The 14,964-nt window shown below is 39.8% G+C and overlaps 2 protein-coding genes across 3 annotated transcripts in view; one reads left to right on the forward strand and one right to left on the reverse strand.

Annotated features, from left to right (window-relative positions):
* On the forward strand, positions 1 to 10,995 carry CLN5 (CLN5 intracellular trafficking protein). The gene is made up of 4 exons (XM_061435134.1): positions 1 to 246; positions 3,912 to 4,077; positions 4,980 to 5,205; positions 7,390 to 10,995. Exons 1-4 carry the CDS (start codon positions 77 to 79, stop codon positions 7,902 to 7,904), a joined length of 1,077 nt encoding a protein of 358 aa, XP_061291118.1. The 5' UTR covers positions 1 to 76; the 3' UTR covers positions 7,905 to 10,995.
* The window catches only part of FBXL3 (F-box and leucine rich repeat protein 3), a 24,098-nt gene continuing 17,908 nt past the window's right edge, over positions 8,775 to 14,964 (reverse strand). For both annotated transcript variants that reach the window (XM_061435132.1, XM_061435131.1), the window contains exon 5: positions 8,775 to 14,763. In XM_061435132.1, the coding sequence (XP_061291116.1) occupies positions 14,120 to 14,763 (644 nt within the window). In that variant the 3' untranslated portion in view covers positions 8,775 to 14,119. The remainder of the gene's footprint in view (positions 14,764 to 14,964) is intronic.

Here is a 14,964-nt window from a genome sequence, read left to right on the forward strand (position 1 = left end):
TTCTGCGCATGCTCGGCTCGCCGGCCCTCCGCGGTTTCCGGGCTGGGGAGGCGCCGCCCGCAGCGGGAACCGGCACATGGCGCAGGTGGGGAGTGCTGGTCCGGGGGCCTGCGGTCGGCGGGGCGCGGGCGCAGGTGCGGGCCCGGAGCGCACGACTTGGCGCTGGGCCCCCGCGCTGTTCTGGCTGGCGACGGCGGCGGCGGTGGCGGGCGACCCCTCCCGGCGCCAGTGGCCGGTGCCCTACAAGTGAGTGCGCGGCTGGACGGGGCGGGAGCGGGCGCGCGCGCGCGCGGCCGAGGTTTTCCGTCCAAAGTGCTTGGGGGCGGGGCGGGTAGGAAGTTGCGTCCAGGCGCGTGATCGTGCGGGGGAGGCGCCGGGAGATGCTCAAGGCGCGGCGAGGAGCGAAGTGGAGAGTTTCTGGGGCGCGGCTGTTTGTTGCACGGTGCCCTGGGGTCTTTCTTCCTAAAGGGACCCTTGAGCCAGTTGCAAGGGGACTGTCCCGAATCGTGGGGGAAGAGGGACTAATGTTATTTCGTCGCGTGATTTTCGGATACAAATCGCTGACAGTTTGAATAGTTTGGGGAAACCTAATAATGTATTTTCTATCGTGTCAGGTCCTGTCATTAGTTATCGTGAGTGCGTAACATTTGCACGCCCAGTTACCAGTTAACCTAGCTCTCTTGGGACTTCCCGTTTTTAGCACTCAAAGTTGGGTGTCTAGGGAATCCCCTCGCCACGTCCTGTCCCCCCTCTTCCTGGCTGAGTGGCCTCGTCTGTCCACAGTCTTCAGCCAGGAGGTAGGACGCTGGTCTTATGCTGTGGATGCGGTGATGTAGGAAGCGTGTTTGAGCCTTTGAACTAGAACAATGTTTACGTAGCCTAATTATCAGAGGTGGCTGAGCAGAGAAAAGGAAGATAGTGTCAACATCAGGCAGGGGAAAAACCTAGCAGCTTTTGAAAATGCACACCCCTTTCGGATTACAAAATAGCGAGTTGGCAGGCAGGATAACCTCCTGGTCGCGAACGAGTTCTAGGCTCTGACCGCAGATCGAGTCAGGCCCCATCATCACTAGCTGTGTGGTCATGGGAAAGTCGCTCAGTATCTCTGTGCCCACATATCCTGAGTCAGAAAGTAGGAATAGTAGTTACGTCAGATTTTATTGTGGTGGTTAAATCTAGTAAAGGCCAGCCAGCATTTCAGACCTGATAACAGTATTAGTGTATTCTGCTCGCTGAATGGCTTGCTGGGCCTTCTTGTTTTGCTTTATATATAGGAAGAGAGAAGTTTGAAGCTGGTTTTCCCCAAAAGTAAAAATTTAATATTCAGTAAAACAAAGAAGAGATTGAAATCCAAAACTACTTGATTTACATGTAAGAGTTTGAAATGTTAAGCACGTGCCTTCATTTACCCCCATAATAAAATTTTAATTTTATTACGTTCACACTTATACTTTTGAAATTACCATTGACCTAAATTTGATTTTGCTGTAAGCAGGTGAAATTTATGTATAGTTAACTATTCATTTTTAAATCAGGTAAGCACCTGTAAAACAGGTAAAATTTTAGTTGAGTTTTTAATATTTTTGTCTGAATCAAGATTTAAACTTTTTAAGTTATAGACATTTTTGTTGATGTGTTAGGATTGTGAAATAATAGATCTGGGAACTTCCCTGGCAGTCCAGTGGTTAAGACTTCATCTTCCAAGGCAGGGATGCAGGTTCGATCCCTAGTGAGGGATCTATGATCCTGCATGCCTCACAGCCAACAAACAAAACATAAAACTGAAGCAATATTGTAACAAATTCAATAGACTTTAAAAAATAAATCATCCACATTTTAAAAAAATCTTAAAAAAAACACAGTCTGTCTGGCTAGGGCCTCAGAGATCTAGGATTCTTAGAGGACAGATGAAGTGAAGTGAAAGCAGCTCAGTTGTGTCCGACTCTTTGCGACCCCATGGACTGTACAGTCCATGGAATTCTCCAAGCAAGAATAGAGGAGTGGGTAGCCTTTCCCTTCTCCAGGGGAATCTTCCCAACCCAGGGATCGAACCCAGGTTTCCCACATTGCAAGTGGATTCTTTATCAGCTGAGCCACAAGGGAAACCCAAGAATACTGGAGTGGGTAGCCTATCCCTTCTCCAGTGGATCTTCCCGACACCGGAATTAAACTAGGGTCTCCTGCATTGCAGCCGGATTCTTTACCAACTGAGCTATCAGGGAAGCCCATAGAGGGCAGATAGCAGCTTGTTTCTCCCTTTTCTCTCTCTCCCCAGTGCTAGATATGAAAGGTATATATTGAGCACCTGCTGATCTCGATTCACTGTAGCCCTCCAGCTGCTACTGGAGGCCCCTTCTTGATGCATTACTGCCATGACCTCCTCACTGACCTCAGCCTTGATTTGGCTTCCCTCCCCAACCTCTTGTCATTCATAAAATGGTTTATTTTGGAGCAAATTCAGTTGTATCACACCTGCTACTTCAGATCCTTTAAGCCCCTTCCTGGGCGCAGTCCTCCCCAGTGTGTGACTCGGGGCGTGGGGCTCTTCAGTGTCCAGGCATACCTAGTTGTATTGCACTTCTCAAATACTGTGTTTTCTACAGACTGAAGATTTGTGACAACCTTGTGTTGTCCGATTTTTTTTTAGCAATAAAGTATTTTTTAATTAAGGTATGTATGGTTTTTGTAGACATAATAAGGTTACATGCTTAATAGACCACAGTATAATATAAGCATGATTTTTACATGCACTGGGCTGGGAAACTAAAGAATTCCAGTGACTCACTTATAACATTATTTAATGTACTGTGGTGGTCTGGAAGCGAATGCACACTGTCTCCCAGGTGTTCCTGAATTAGCTCAGAAAGACAGCCCCTGCCTCCTCTTGCTCTCACCACTCCTGCCTCAAATCTTGAATTCCAGTCTTATAACTAGTCAGCGGCTCAGTGGTAAAGACTTTGCCTGCCGCTCAGGAGCCACAGGAGACCTGGGTTCGATCCCTGGGTCAGGAAGTTCCCCTGGAGGAGGGCATGGCAACCCACTCCAGTATTCTTGCCTGGAGAATTCCGTGGACAAAGGAGGGCTTGGTGGGCTACAGTCCATGGCGTTGCAGGGCCGGCTGCCACTGAGCACGCACATACCCTGCTGCCCTTCATTACTTGTTCAAAGCCTTGCCAGCTGTTACCTCTCCTTGAGTAGAGGAATAGCATTTTATGTTTTGTTTCCTCTTTCCTAGTATAATAGTAGATCCTCAATAAATATTGAAGGAATTCCCCCCTACAGACTGTGCGCTCAGTCGTGTCTGACTCTTTGCAACCCCATGGACTGTAGCCCACCAGGCTCCTCTGTACATGAGATTTCCCAAGCAAGAATATTAGAGCAGGTTGCCATTTCCTCCTCCAGGGGGTCTTCCTGACCCAAGGATCAGACCCACATTTCTTGCATTTGTTTCCCTCCTTCCTACCATAATATATTCCTGGTATGATACTCAATAAATATCGAAGGAAATGTTGGCAGATTCTTAATAGAAAATATGTTCTATTTAATAATGATAATTTTTGAATATTGTTAACATATGGAATGTTTGGGAAGTTAAATATCATTGAAAACTACTCTTTTATTCAGGAAATGTCTATTAAATAAGATGTAGAGCTATAAACATTTCAGATGTGGTCCCTGTCTTCAGAATTCTCACAATGGGAGCAGGGAACTGGGAAGCAGGCAATTATCAGTGCTTTTAATGTATCATTTGCTATTAAAGACTCACTGGAGTTTGTTCATAGGATACACTATGGGCAGAATTTTGGATATTTTTTCTAAAAATGGTACAGTGAAATTAAGATCTGGATTCTAAGATCTATGAGAACCAAATTCCTCTTGGAATTTAAGTTGATTTTTTTTTTCTTCATTAGACGCTTCTCCTTCCGTCCAGAACCAGATCCTTATTGTCAAGCTAAATATACTTTCTGTCCCACTGGCTCCCCCATCCCGGTGATGAAGGATGACGATGTCATTGAAGTCTTTCGATTACAAGCCCCAGTGTGGGAATTTAAATACGGAGACCTCCTGGGACACTTGGTAAGGCTGCATCTTGATCTTATAACTGGCTAATTAAGTGATTTGATTAAGTGGATTTGAGGGAATAATCACTATTCAAAGGACTGGTTTTAGATTATGTTCTTTGGTGTTCCTCTTCAGTTCAGTTCAGTTACTCAGTCGTGTCCAACTCTTTTTGACCCCAAGAACTGTAGCACACTAGGGTTCCCTGTCCGTCACCAGCTCCTCGAGCTTGCTCAAAGTCATGTCCATCCATTCGGTGATCCCATCCAACCATCTCATCCTCTGTCGTCCCCTTCTCCTCCTGCCTTCAGTCTTTCCCAGCATCAGGGTCTTTTCCAATGAGTCAGTTCTTCGTGTCTGTGGCCTAAGTTCCTCTTCGCAGATTTAAAATGAGCAGTCCAGAAAACACCAGGTTTTATGATGCTGACAGTAATCAATGCAGTTGCTCTCATCCCTTTTGATATTCTGAACCCAAACCCAATTTCTGTACCCAGATTCTAGAAGGAAGGAAAGGAGGAAGCCCAGAGCAGGGGGCAGGGCAGGTAGGCATCACTTCATGTCCAGGGCCTATTGTGCACACTTTTCCTAGATAGCTCACCATCTGAGCTTCTCATCACCTGAGAGGTACAGAGTTCCTGAGTCTGTGGCATGGAGACTTCTCTTACTCATTCTAAGCTGTAAGGAGATTCTGAACGTCTCCACATAGCATGCAGTCTTCCTGAGATGAGCCGCAGTGGCCAAAACCAGAGTGGATGAGGGCAGGGAGTTAGAGGAGCCATGAAGTGCATGTGAGAATAGCAATAAGGAAGGGAAACAATTGTTCTACTCTGTACGCACTTCTGGTAGCATTTTCTCCTGTCTGGCTCCTGAACCAGTGGTTATTTCCCAAATGCTTTTATACATATATGACCTTTACACAGAAAATCATGCATGATGCCATTGGATTCAGGAGTACTTTAACGGAGAAGAACTACACGATGGAATGGTATGAACTCTTCCAACTTGGAAACTGCACGTTTCCCCATCTCCGACCTGAAATGAATGCCCCTTTCTGGTGTAATCAAGGAGCTGCCTGCTTTTTTGAAGGGATTGATGATAGTCACTGGAAGGAAAATGGGACGTTAGTTCTAGTAGCAACCATATCAGGTAAGTTTCAAAAATATGGCAGAATCAGTATCCCAGTGACAGAAATGACTTTCATTGAGGCCTCTCAGTAACATTCTGCTCTTTAGAGGTCAGTTTATAAAATACACTTCCTGAACCACTAACCTTTGACCCAAACTATTATTCATGCAAATCTTTTAACATCAAATCTACAGATACGATATCTTCCCTATTGTCATAAAAATAAATGCTAAGAAACTCCGTACAATTAAATTGGACTTTCTAAAAAATAATAATAGAGTTTAAATCTCTGTCTTAGAGGTGACCACTAGTTCTCTCAATCTATGGGTCTGTTTCTATTTTATTTTTTGGATTCTACATACCCTATGAAGTCATATGGTAATCTGCCTTTCTCTGACTTACTCAATAAACATAGTATCCTCTGGGTCCATCCATGTTGTCACAAATGGCAAGATTTCATTCTTTTTTGTGGCTGGATCATATTCCATTGTATGTATATGCCACATTTTCCTTAATCATTCATCCCTTGATGGAAACTTGCATTACTTCCTTATCTTAACTATTGTAAATAATGCTGCCATAAATTTAGGGGTGCCTGTATCTTTTGAAGTTAGTGTTTTCTCTTCGTTTGGGTAAGTACCCAGGAGTGACTGTTGGCCATAGAAGCTGCACCAATTTACATTCCTATCTACAGTGCATGAGGCTTTCCTTTTCTCCACATCCTCACCAACACTTGTTGTTTGATGGCTTTTTTGATGATTCTGACAGGTGAGAGGTAACATCTCATTGTGGTTCTGGTTTGCAGAATTGGTGTCTTTTAAATGTAACCTGGGACTGTTAATTGTGTATCGTGCTGTTTACTTTTTTTCCTATTTTCTAATTGATGTGCCCCAAACCACCCCAATCATATGAAAGTCTGTTTCTCTTTTAACAGTGCTCAGTATGATAAATGACCCCTTCTTTTATTCTAGGCCAGCTCACATCTCTCCTTTCTCCATATCCACCTACCCCATTATCTGCAAAATCTTCCTTCTGACATCACAGTATGACCATATGGACAAGTGCTCATTGTTTATTCTGTAGAAGAGTCTGTAATATGCTAGCACTTAAATCTTTTGTTATTCATCTGCCTTGTGATTAATCCTGTTCATTGACCTGTTTTCATGTTACCAAATAGTGTTTTGAAGCATTCTTATCTCTTCATCAGAAGCAGTTAGTTGGCTTTTCAGAACAGTATCCTCAGTTCTAAGAAAAGAGAATTTATATTATTCTACAAGTTTAATTCCATACAGTTGATAAAAGCAGCCACGCTATCCTCTTGGGCTTGAATTGATTTTATGGACTCAAGCTAGAGTAACCTAAGAAAGAGTCACAAACAGTGACAAAGTGAAATGTTGGGATCATGCTGTTTTAGTCTCAGATGAGGTTGTAACCATGCAGAGTATAGTATTTTGGTAATATTTGGAGAGATCCCTCTGGTCTGGTAGAAGGTGGCAGGAGAGAGTGTTAGCCATCCTGGAGTCTGTATAATCCATGAATTTGGTCAAAACTATTTCCAGTTTAATTGATTCATTGGAAGAATCTGTGTGGTGGGTATAAAGATTGTAAGCAGACTCCCCGTAGTCGCAAGTACAGGGAGAAAGGGGAGATACTAGATATTCAAGGTAAATGGGGTATGGGCTTCCTTCTCAAGGAGCCATTCCTTGAACAGCAAATTCATATCCTGTGCATACTATGTTTTGCATTAAAAAGCTTCATGTTTCACCCTCCTCAGTTCTTCATACACTGTCTTGGCCCCACTCACTCATTCCTTTTCTACAACTTTTCCCTTGCTTCCTTTTACTCTTTTGCTTCTGAATCTAAGATTTGTTGAGCCAGGCAGAAAACGAGGGCTTCAGCATTTATATAATTTAGCTTTTGACTGTAATGTAAATTTAGCTGAAATGGTTACAGAATTTGTATTTTTTTATACACTTGTTATGTCTAATGTTTATATTATAGTTCAGAGGTATCTTGTGCCTTGAAAAATGAAACAAAAAAATTGGCTGAGCACGGATTCCTGTTTTAAGATGTTGGTTTGGAAATTCAGAAACGTGTTTATTCAGGTACTTAGGGCCTAAATCTGGTTAGAACGTTTTACTTAAAACTAACATGATCAGCTTTAATTATGTCCACGTAATTTTTGTCTTGTTTGTTTTTAACTAGGAGGCATGTTTAACAGAATGGCAAAGTGGGTAAAACAGGACAATGAAACAGGGATTTATTATGAGACATGGACTGTCCAAGCCAGCCCGGAAAGGGGGGCAGAGAGATGGTTTGAATCCTACGACTGTTCCAAATTTGTGTTAAGGACCTATGAGAAATTGGCTGAACTTGGAGCAGACTTCAAGAAGATAGAAACCAACTATACAAGGATATTTCTTTACAGTGGAGAACCTACTTATCTGGGAAATGAAACATCTGTTTTTGGGCCAACAGGAAACAAGACTCTTGCTTTAGCCATAAAAAAATTTTATTACCCTTTCAAGCCACATTTGTCAACTAAAGAATTTCTGTTGAGTCTCTTGCAAATTTTTGATGCAGTGGTTATACACAGAGAGTTCTATTTGTTTTATAATTTTGAATATTGGTTTTTACCTATGAAATACCCTTTTATTAAAATAACATATGAAGAAATCCCTTTACCTAACCGAAAAAACAGAACACTCTCTGGTTTATAAAACCTTAATTCTACTGCTTTTCTTTCTACCAGCACATCAGTTTTTCAGGGAGTGGTTGTACAAGTGTGGGATTTCTTAGGCCTTTCTTCCTTGGGGCAGAAAGCTAACATACTCATGGGCAGCATTGCTTGCGTAATGGTACCTCAGGAATTTTTGGAAAGCTGTAAACTCTTACCGTGTTAAAGTGAACCCACGAGGTGATCTGGATTTCAGTTTCCAAGCTTCGTTCATATGGAGAATTGTATCACGTCAGATATAAAGGATCTTTTGACTCAATGTTACATTGTGGGTGTGGTGTGCTGAGGCTTAAATTAAAACACCCTTGGTGACATTCTCATGGTGGGAGCTATTTTTTCAAGGTATGATGGTTATGCTCATTTAAGTACAGAGTTTTAACAGACTTTATAGCCTTTTTAACTTCAGGAACCAGGTCTTGCAGTTTGATTTTGTTGATTTCACTTAACCTTAAAGTGTAATTTGGACACCAAAGCTGGAGCAGTCGTGTGTCCAGATGCAGTAAAATCAGTGGTGAAGAGCATAGGTTTCCACCTAACATTTCAGAACTAGCCAGTAACCAGTAATTTGTGATTTAAGCAACTTAACATTTCCTAACGTCAGTTTCTTCATCTCTAAAGCGACATCAGGACTGTTAGAAAGATTGAAGCCATGTATAGTTTGGTCTAGTGAGGTCACAATAAGTGGTTAACTGTAATGATTTAATCAAAGAAGAAACTGCCATCATTGATCTTGTCTAATGTTGTTTACATGCCAGCCTCTCCTGATTTTGTAACAACCACTTAGACTTTGAACTGGCAGCTTAGTGTTTCTGCAGTTCTTCAAACATCATGGGAGCACCTGACTGCAAGTTACGTCGGGGTGAATAGGCACGCTCTTAACTCCTTCACTGCTTCAGAGTCCTTCTGCCACACACTGAAGATGCAGCAGTAGACGGAGGTACACTTCCCAGAGAGAGGGCAGGTTTTTGTCAGGGATCACCAAGTAGCCGTGCTTCTCTTAGGGCCATCAAACAAGGTTTCAAGGTCCTTAAAGTGTGTGATGATCAACTGAACACCTCATTTCTATCCATGGGAAAAAATACTAGTCAGTAAAATGATGCAGAGATCAGAGGAAACAGTCTGTATTTAATATTTAAATGTACCAATCCTATTCCGTTTCTGCCCACATTTGAGTGCTTCCTAAGAGGTTAGCACATTGAGTTTTCATAAAAAGCCTAAGCATAGGTACTGTTTACATGATTCAAATGAGGCAACAGACCTTTCCACAGCTACCCAACTTGTGGTAATGGAGCCTCATTTTGAACCCGTTTCTGCTGACGGAATGGGATGCACTGTCAAGCAGGGTTTTTCAGTGCTACTCAAAGTGTGGTTCTCAGAGCAAGGCCTGGACCAAATGTGACTAACCCCATATGTTACTGGTCTGTGAGGAGGTACTCTGAAAGCAACTTGGACTAATTTTGTTTCTGCCGAATCTTAATTAAAAAAAAAAAAAAATGGAGCTTGTACTTTGCTTTTCTTTCACTTGCCTAGGAATTCATAAGTCTTCTTCAAAACTAGAGGCACTGAAACAGTCTGAAAACAAAAACCCAGCCCTTTAGCACAAGTAGCTTGAGAAGCACTGCACCATTATGCTGATGCCTGCTGCAGGGAGGGCGTCTTACCCACGTGGACGCAGAGAACTTGCTCTCACTGCCTCCATCCAGCCAACTCATGTTAATAGCATAAAACATTCCTCATTACTTTTGCCTCTAACCTGCTGGACGTCTTCAGAATACGTCATAAGAAAACTTGGATTTTGCACTATCACCACCTAGTGGCTAAAAGCAGGCAATGTCAGCTTCTACAGACGTCTCAGGAAAACTGCTCAGGGAAGCTGTTTTGGATTTCTAGAACCGCACTGGGGTAACAAGCAGAAACTCCTGTGCCAGGTTTGTGATAACTGTAAATCACAGAACTTCGCTCCAGAGACAAATCAGCACATCCATACCTGGGACTTGAATGCAAGATTCTAAGTTACATTGCTTCCCTAGTGGCTCAGATGGTAAAGGATCTGCCAGCAATGCAGGAGACCCAGGTTCAATCCCTGGGTTGGGGAAGATGCCCTGGAGAAGGAAATAGCAACCCACTCCAGTATTCTTGCCTGGAGGATCCCATGGAGAAGCCTGGCAGGCTGCTTACAGTCCATGGGGTCTCAAAGAGTCAAACACGACTGAGCAACTAACACACACAAAAAGCATTCACAGTTTTTCTAATACAAAGTGGACTACATCCAACAGATGTTGAAGCAGGAAGTGTGCTCTTTATTAGCACTCTTTGATGCTATTTCACTTTGTGGCTTTAAGATAGGGGGTTCTTTCACTACCAAAGGAAGATAAAACACCTTTGAAGAGACTTTTCATCTAATGAACAAAAAATTTTTGCTTTACACTTTCTCAAATGTGAATAGGAGTGTGTATATGGTACTCTTGTTTTTATAACTTTCTCTTTTTTGTTATACCTATACTATTTTATTTTCTGTATTTTGTTTGCTTTTTGTATTTATAAAATAATCTGCACATAATAGGAAAATCAGGAGATTTTGCTTTTCTTATTCTTCATGTATATTGTCTAGTAAGTCACTTGAGACTTTGGGATGTTTATAAACATAAAAAAGGCTGTATTTCTGCTCTCCTACACCTTTTTATCTGTGTAATGAGGTTTTAAAATAAGTTGTAGTTTTAAGTTTTTACTGCTCTTTATAGTCTAATTAAAAGTTTATAAGTTAAAAAAAAAATACAAAGTGAAGAAATTCTATGAAAGTGACATATGGACTCAGGTGACTGTAACAGTGTACAGCATTCATGTTAAGTACTGCTGAAGAATTTATCAAACCTGCCAACTATACTTAGAAGATGAAGGCTTTGAAGTAGAGATGATTCAGGAACAAGCTTTAAAAATGATTATCGGGAAACCAAAACACAAGCCAGGCAGGAATTTCCCAATTAAATTTTGCTGTCATCTGAACTACTATGTAACTTACATGTGATTTCTGTTTTTCTGTTGTAAACGTATAAAATTTTGTCTATGAAAAACCATTTAGTTGCAGTTTGAGTTATGTTACAGCTTTAGAATAAGTATATCCTCACTCGTTAATTCTGGCTCCATGTTAGGTAAGTATACCCACAAAGTGTCATCATTTATATCTGCAGGAGAATAGTCAGAAGGTGAAAATAACTTTAAATATTTGAGACTTACAGAAGAGTAGCGTTCTCAAACCTCACACGTACTTTTCCCTAGTCACAGCAAATGAGTTGGCCAAAGTTTGGTTCCAGCATCTTCCTCATATTTACCCTTTATTGTCCAAATAGCACCGTGCTCCTCAAACCTTCTATATTTTCTATTTAAAACAAGACACTTAATCATATATTCTTTTACTGATTGATTATTCTAAGGATAAGCTCTTAAGTCACTTTAGAGTAACAGGTTTTGTGTTCTTTTTTCATGTATCATATGATATGTCCTTTTTTTTTTGTTGTTTTTAAGGAAAGTTGGGTATCAGAAAGTGGGTAAATTTTTTCTGGCTGCTTGGTAACATTTAATTGGCTTCACAGATAAACTGGGCTGGAATCTATGGAAAGATAGGGTAGAGGTTGTGAAAAAAGTGTTAGTTGCAGTCATGTCTGATTCTTTCCGACACCAAGGACTGGAGCCCATCAGGCTCCTCTGTCCATGGAATTCTCCAAGCAAGAATACTGCAGCAGGTAGCCATTTCCTTCTGCAGGGGATCTTCCTGACCCACAGATCAAACCAGGGTCTCCAGCATTGCAGGCAGATTCCTTACTGTCTAAGCCACCTGGGAAGCCCAGAGCTTATTTATAGCTTATTAAAGGACCTAGTTCAGGCCTGAGCCTTCTTCATACCAACCCTTCCCTTCTATCCTAAGATTTTCCATAAATATAAAAAATTCTTTGAAAGCAGTAAATTGATTTAATCTTCAGTCATGCCTGTTTTTTCCTGATAATATTGTTAGTGGCCCAGATTAAAGATTACCAAGGTAAACTGAAGTTATTTTATGAAAGTCATTAAGACAGGGATGAAAATAACATTGTTTAGAAAATATTCTGATTGTACAGATTTATGTAAAGACGTTTCTAAAAGTGCTAGCTGGTTTCAAGGATCCTAAGAATTCTATTTCTGAACAGTCTGTTTTATAAATGCTTATTCTCAGTGCCTAATCCTGTATCTTCAATTTAAAAACAAACCATCCTGTCATATACATTATTTAACATTATATCCATCAAATATGGATTTGAAACTAAAACCATAAATCTAACTTGTTTTAAAATCAGTTTTAAAAAACTAATAATACAACAGCATTAGTAACTATCTTTATTCTCAAATTGATAAAAGCATTTAACATATACTTTACCGTATAAACAAATTAAGTGCTATGCATTTTGCTTATAAAGTGACAAAAGTATTTCAAGCATTACGTAATTCAATTTGTACAAAAAGTACATTTCCAAAGAAAGCTTTGGTTAGTAGAACTGATTACATACTGTCAAATCCATTTCCCAAAGTTTTTCAAAGAAAAAAGCCTTATCCACTAACAGGTATTTCTTGTACAATCCAAGCTTTTTTACTGTTAAGGGAGGAATATATAATAATTGCTTTTAATTTCCATATCTAGATCAGCCTTTATTCTTCCATTTATATGTGGTCAGAATACCATCACTTTTGAAAGCACAAATTATGTAGAAAATCACTTTATTCTTAGGAAGGTAATCTATTTGAAAAATAGATTCATAAGACTTGGCTTCCATATCTACCAAGGTGCTTTCTAACTTTCAAGCACTGATAGATTGCATTGGGGGTAAATCACATCTAATTTCCCCAGGAGGGAAATGGCTACCAGCACTAGTGCTCAGAATCAAAGTTGATATAATACCTAAAGACTAAATACAGCCCCAAACTTAGTATTTTTACAGTTTCTACAATGTATGGATTACCTTATTCATATGAAAGTAGTAAAAATGCTACCTAACTTAAATAATGTAAAATACCAGTGTAACCAAATTAATAATCACAAAACACATTTTTCTATTAAAATTTTCCAGTCCACTGAGCAATATTTACTCAAAAATGTGATTATGAACTTAAATATATGCTCTTTTAAGTTTACTGTAGTTTATGCTGAACTGTACATTGGTGATCCTTTTGTAATTTTTGAAAATTCTACTTACATAACTACATAATTTGAAAATGTAAAAATAAGCCATCACTAAAATTCACTGGAGACTAATATTCTTTCATGGAAACAATTTATAAACATTTTTAAGTTCTACCTTTATTTCAATTTGGTTTTTTGAAATACATAAGCTTCTCATTTCAATTATTGTATAATGCTTCAAAACTAGTTTAAACAAAGATAAACCCAAGAAGAACCGGTAAAGCATTCCTTACTTTACATATGATGCCCCAAGTGCCACATACGTGGTAATGTATCACAGAAAAGAACTGATAATAGTTTAGCAGATTATAGAGCAATCCTAAAAATTTACACAAAGCTAAACATTGCCTCCCTTCTAGTCCACTTATTTTCCTTTAATTTGATCTTGGCTCTATTTATTATCTTTCTGTAATAATCCCTGTGTGACATCAGTTTAAGTGTTCCAGTTAACTATATATACCTCTTTAAATAGCTCTGCAACATTTTAGAACATTCAACCAATCTTTTTCATGAGATTCAATATATCCTACATTTTTCTCACAAAATGCTCTTTCCTGAGCTATATTAAACACCTTATAACAGGTGTATGTATAACTGAAGACCCTAAAATGTCAAGTTTACATTTTTAAAAAAATGCATAGAGAATATTTTGGAAAACTTATTAGTACTTCCTTATTAGATATTACAATGTATAGGATTTGTTTCCTTCAGTCTATAAAATATTTAATCTTTATTACTGGTTATTTCAGATCTGAATCACTTTTTAATTATCTGAGATCTGATTGATATTAGAGAAATAGATTAAGTTTTCTGACCAAAACTGGGCCATGAGTCTTCCAAAATACAACCCTTATATACTCAACGAAGGTATCAAATTTCTGTGCCACAAAATAGAAGAACTGTATCAGACCTACCAGAAATAAACTTTTATTATAATACAGTATGTTAAAATTAAGGTGCTATTCATCATGCCCTAGGTCATCTGGCCTTTACCAAGTGGGCATCATGTCTGGAAACCACACTCTGCCAAGATGCTTAGACACTTCCCAGTGAATCTGCTCCAAACTATACTTTTGGTCAGGAATTAATACTTCTTCCATAATGGATAATTGTGACAGGCGGCCACCACACATCTTCACAAACTCAACAAAGGCACTACATGAGACTTCACATTCCCCTAGTCCAATAGCTGACAAATTTTTACAGCGTTCTGCAATGCGAATTAACTCTTCATCAAGCGGCCGTAATCCATTAGCACACACTACCAGTTCAACTAGTCTAGGGCATGTCATTCCCACACGGCCAAGCACATCTTTGCTTACTGATCTCCCAAAGTAAAGATGGGTGGCAGGTATTTCATACCGAAAGAATGGATCAAATTCCTCTTCATATAAAAAAAAATACATCACCAAGTTCACTTTGGGTGAATGTCTGATGAAAGCATCCCAGCTGCTCTTCTGAATGGTATGGAAGTGAGTCTGTCCCGGATTCTCACTGACTACATCAATGCGCAAATGTTCTAATCGAACATGTTTTTCAGAAGATAAAGCAAGCAGTAATTCATCACTTAACAAGTGGTAATTCAGGGCCAGTTCACGTAAGCCATGACACTGATCAGCCACACACAGGATACCTTGAAAGAAAAAAGACCCAATTATTTTTTGTTCATCATCTGTTTGAAAATATAAGTACATGTCCTACAGTAAGATTTCACCACATTTGCTATACAACTTATAAAAGTTTAGGTGCACCGATTGAAGCTGCAGAAAGTCATACACACAAATTTATTTGATCACTGAAGAGGCTAAAACATTTTCTGACATTCAAAAATCTA

The sequence above is a fragment of the Bos javanicus genome, chromosome 12 (genome assembly GCF_032452875.1).
Source record: "Bos javanicus breed banteng chromosome 12, ARS-OSU_banteng_1.0, whole genome shotgun sequence".
In the NCBI taxonomy this organism is placed as follows: Eukaryota; Metazoa; Chordata; class Mammalia; order Artiodactyla; family Bovidae; genus Bos; species Bos javanicus.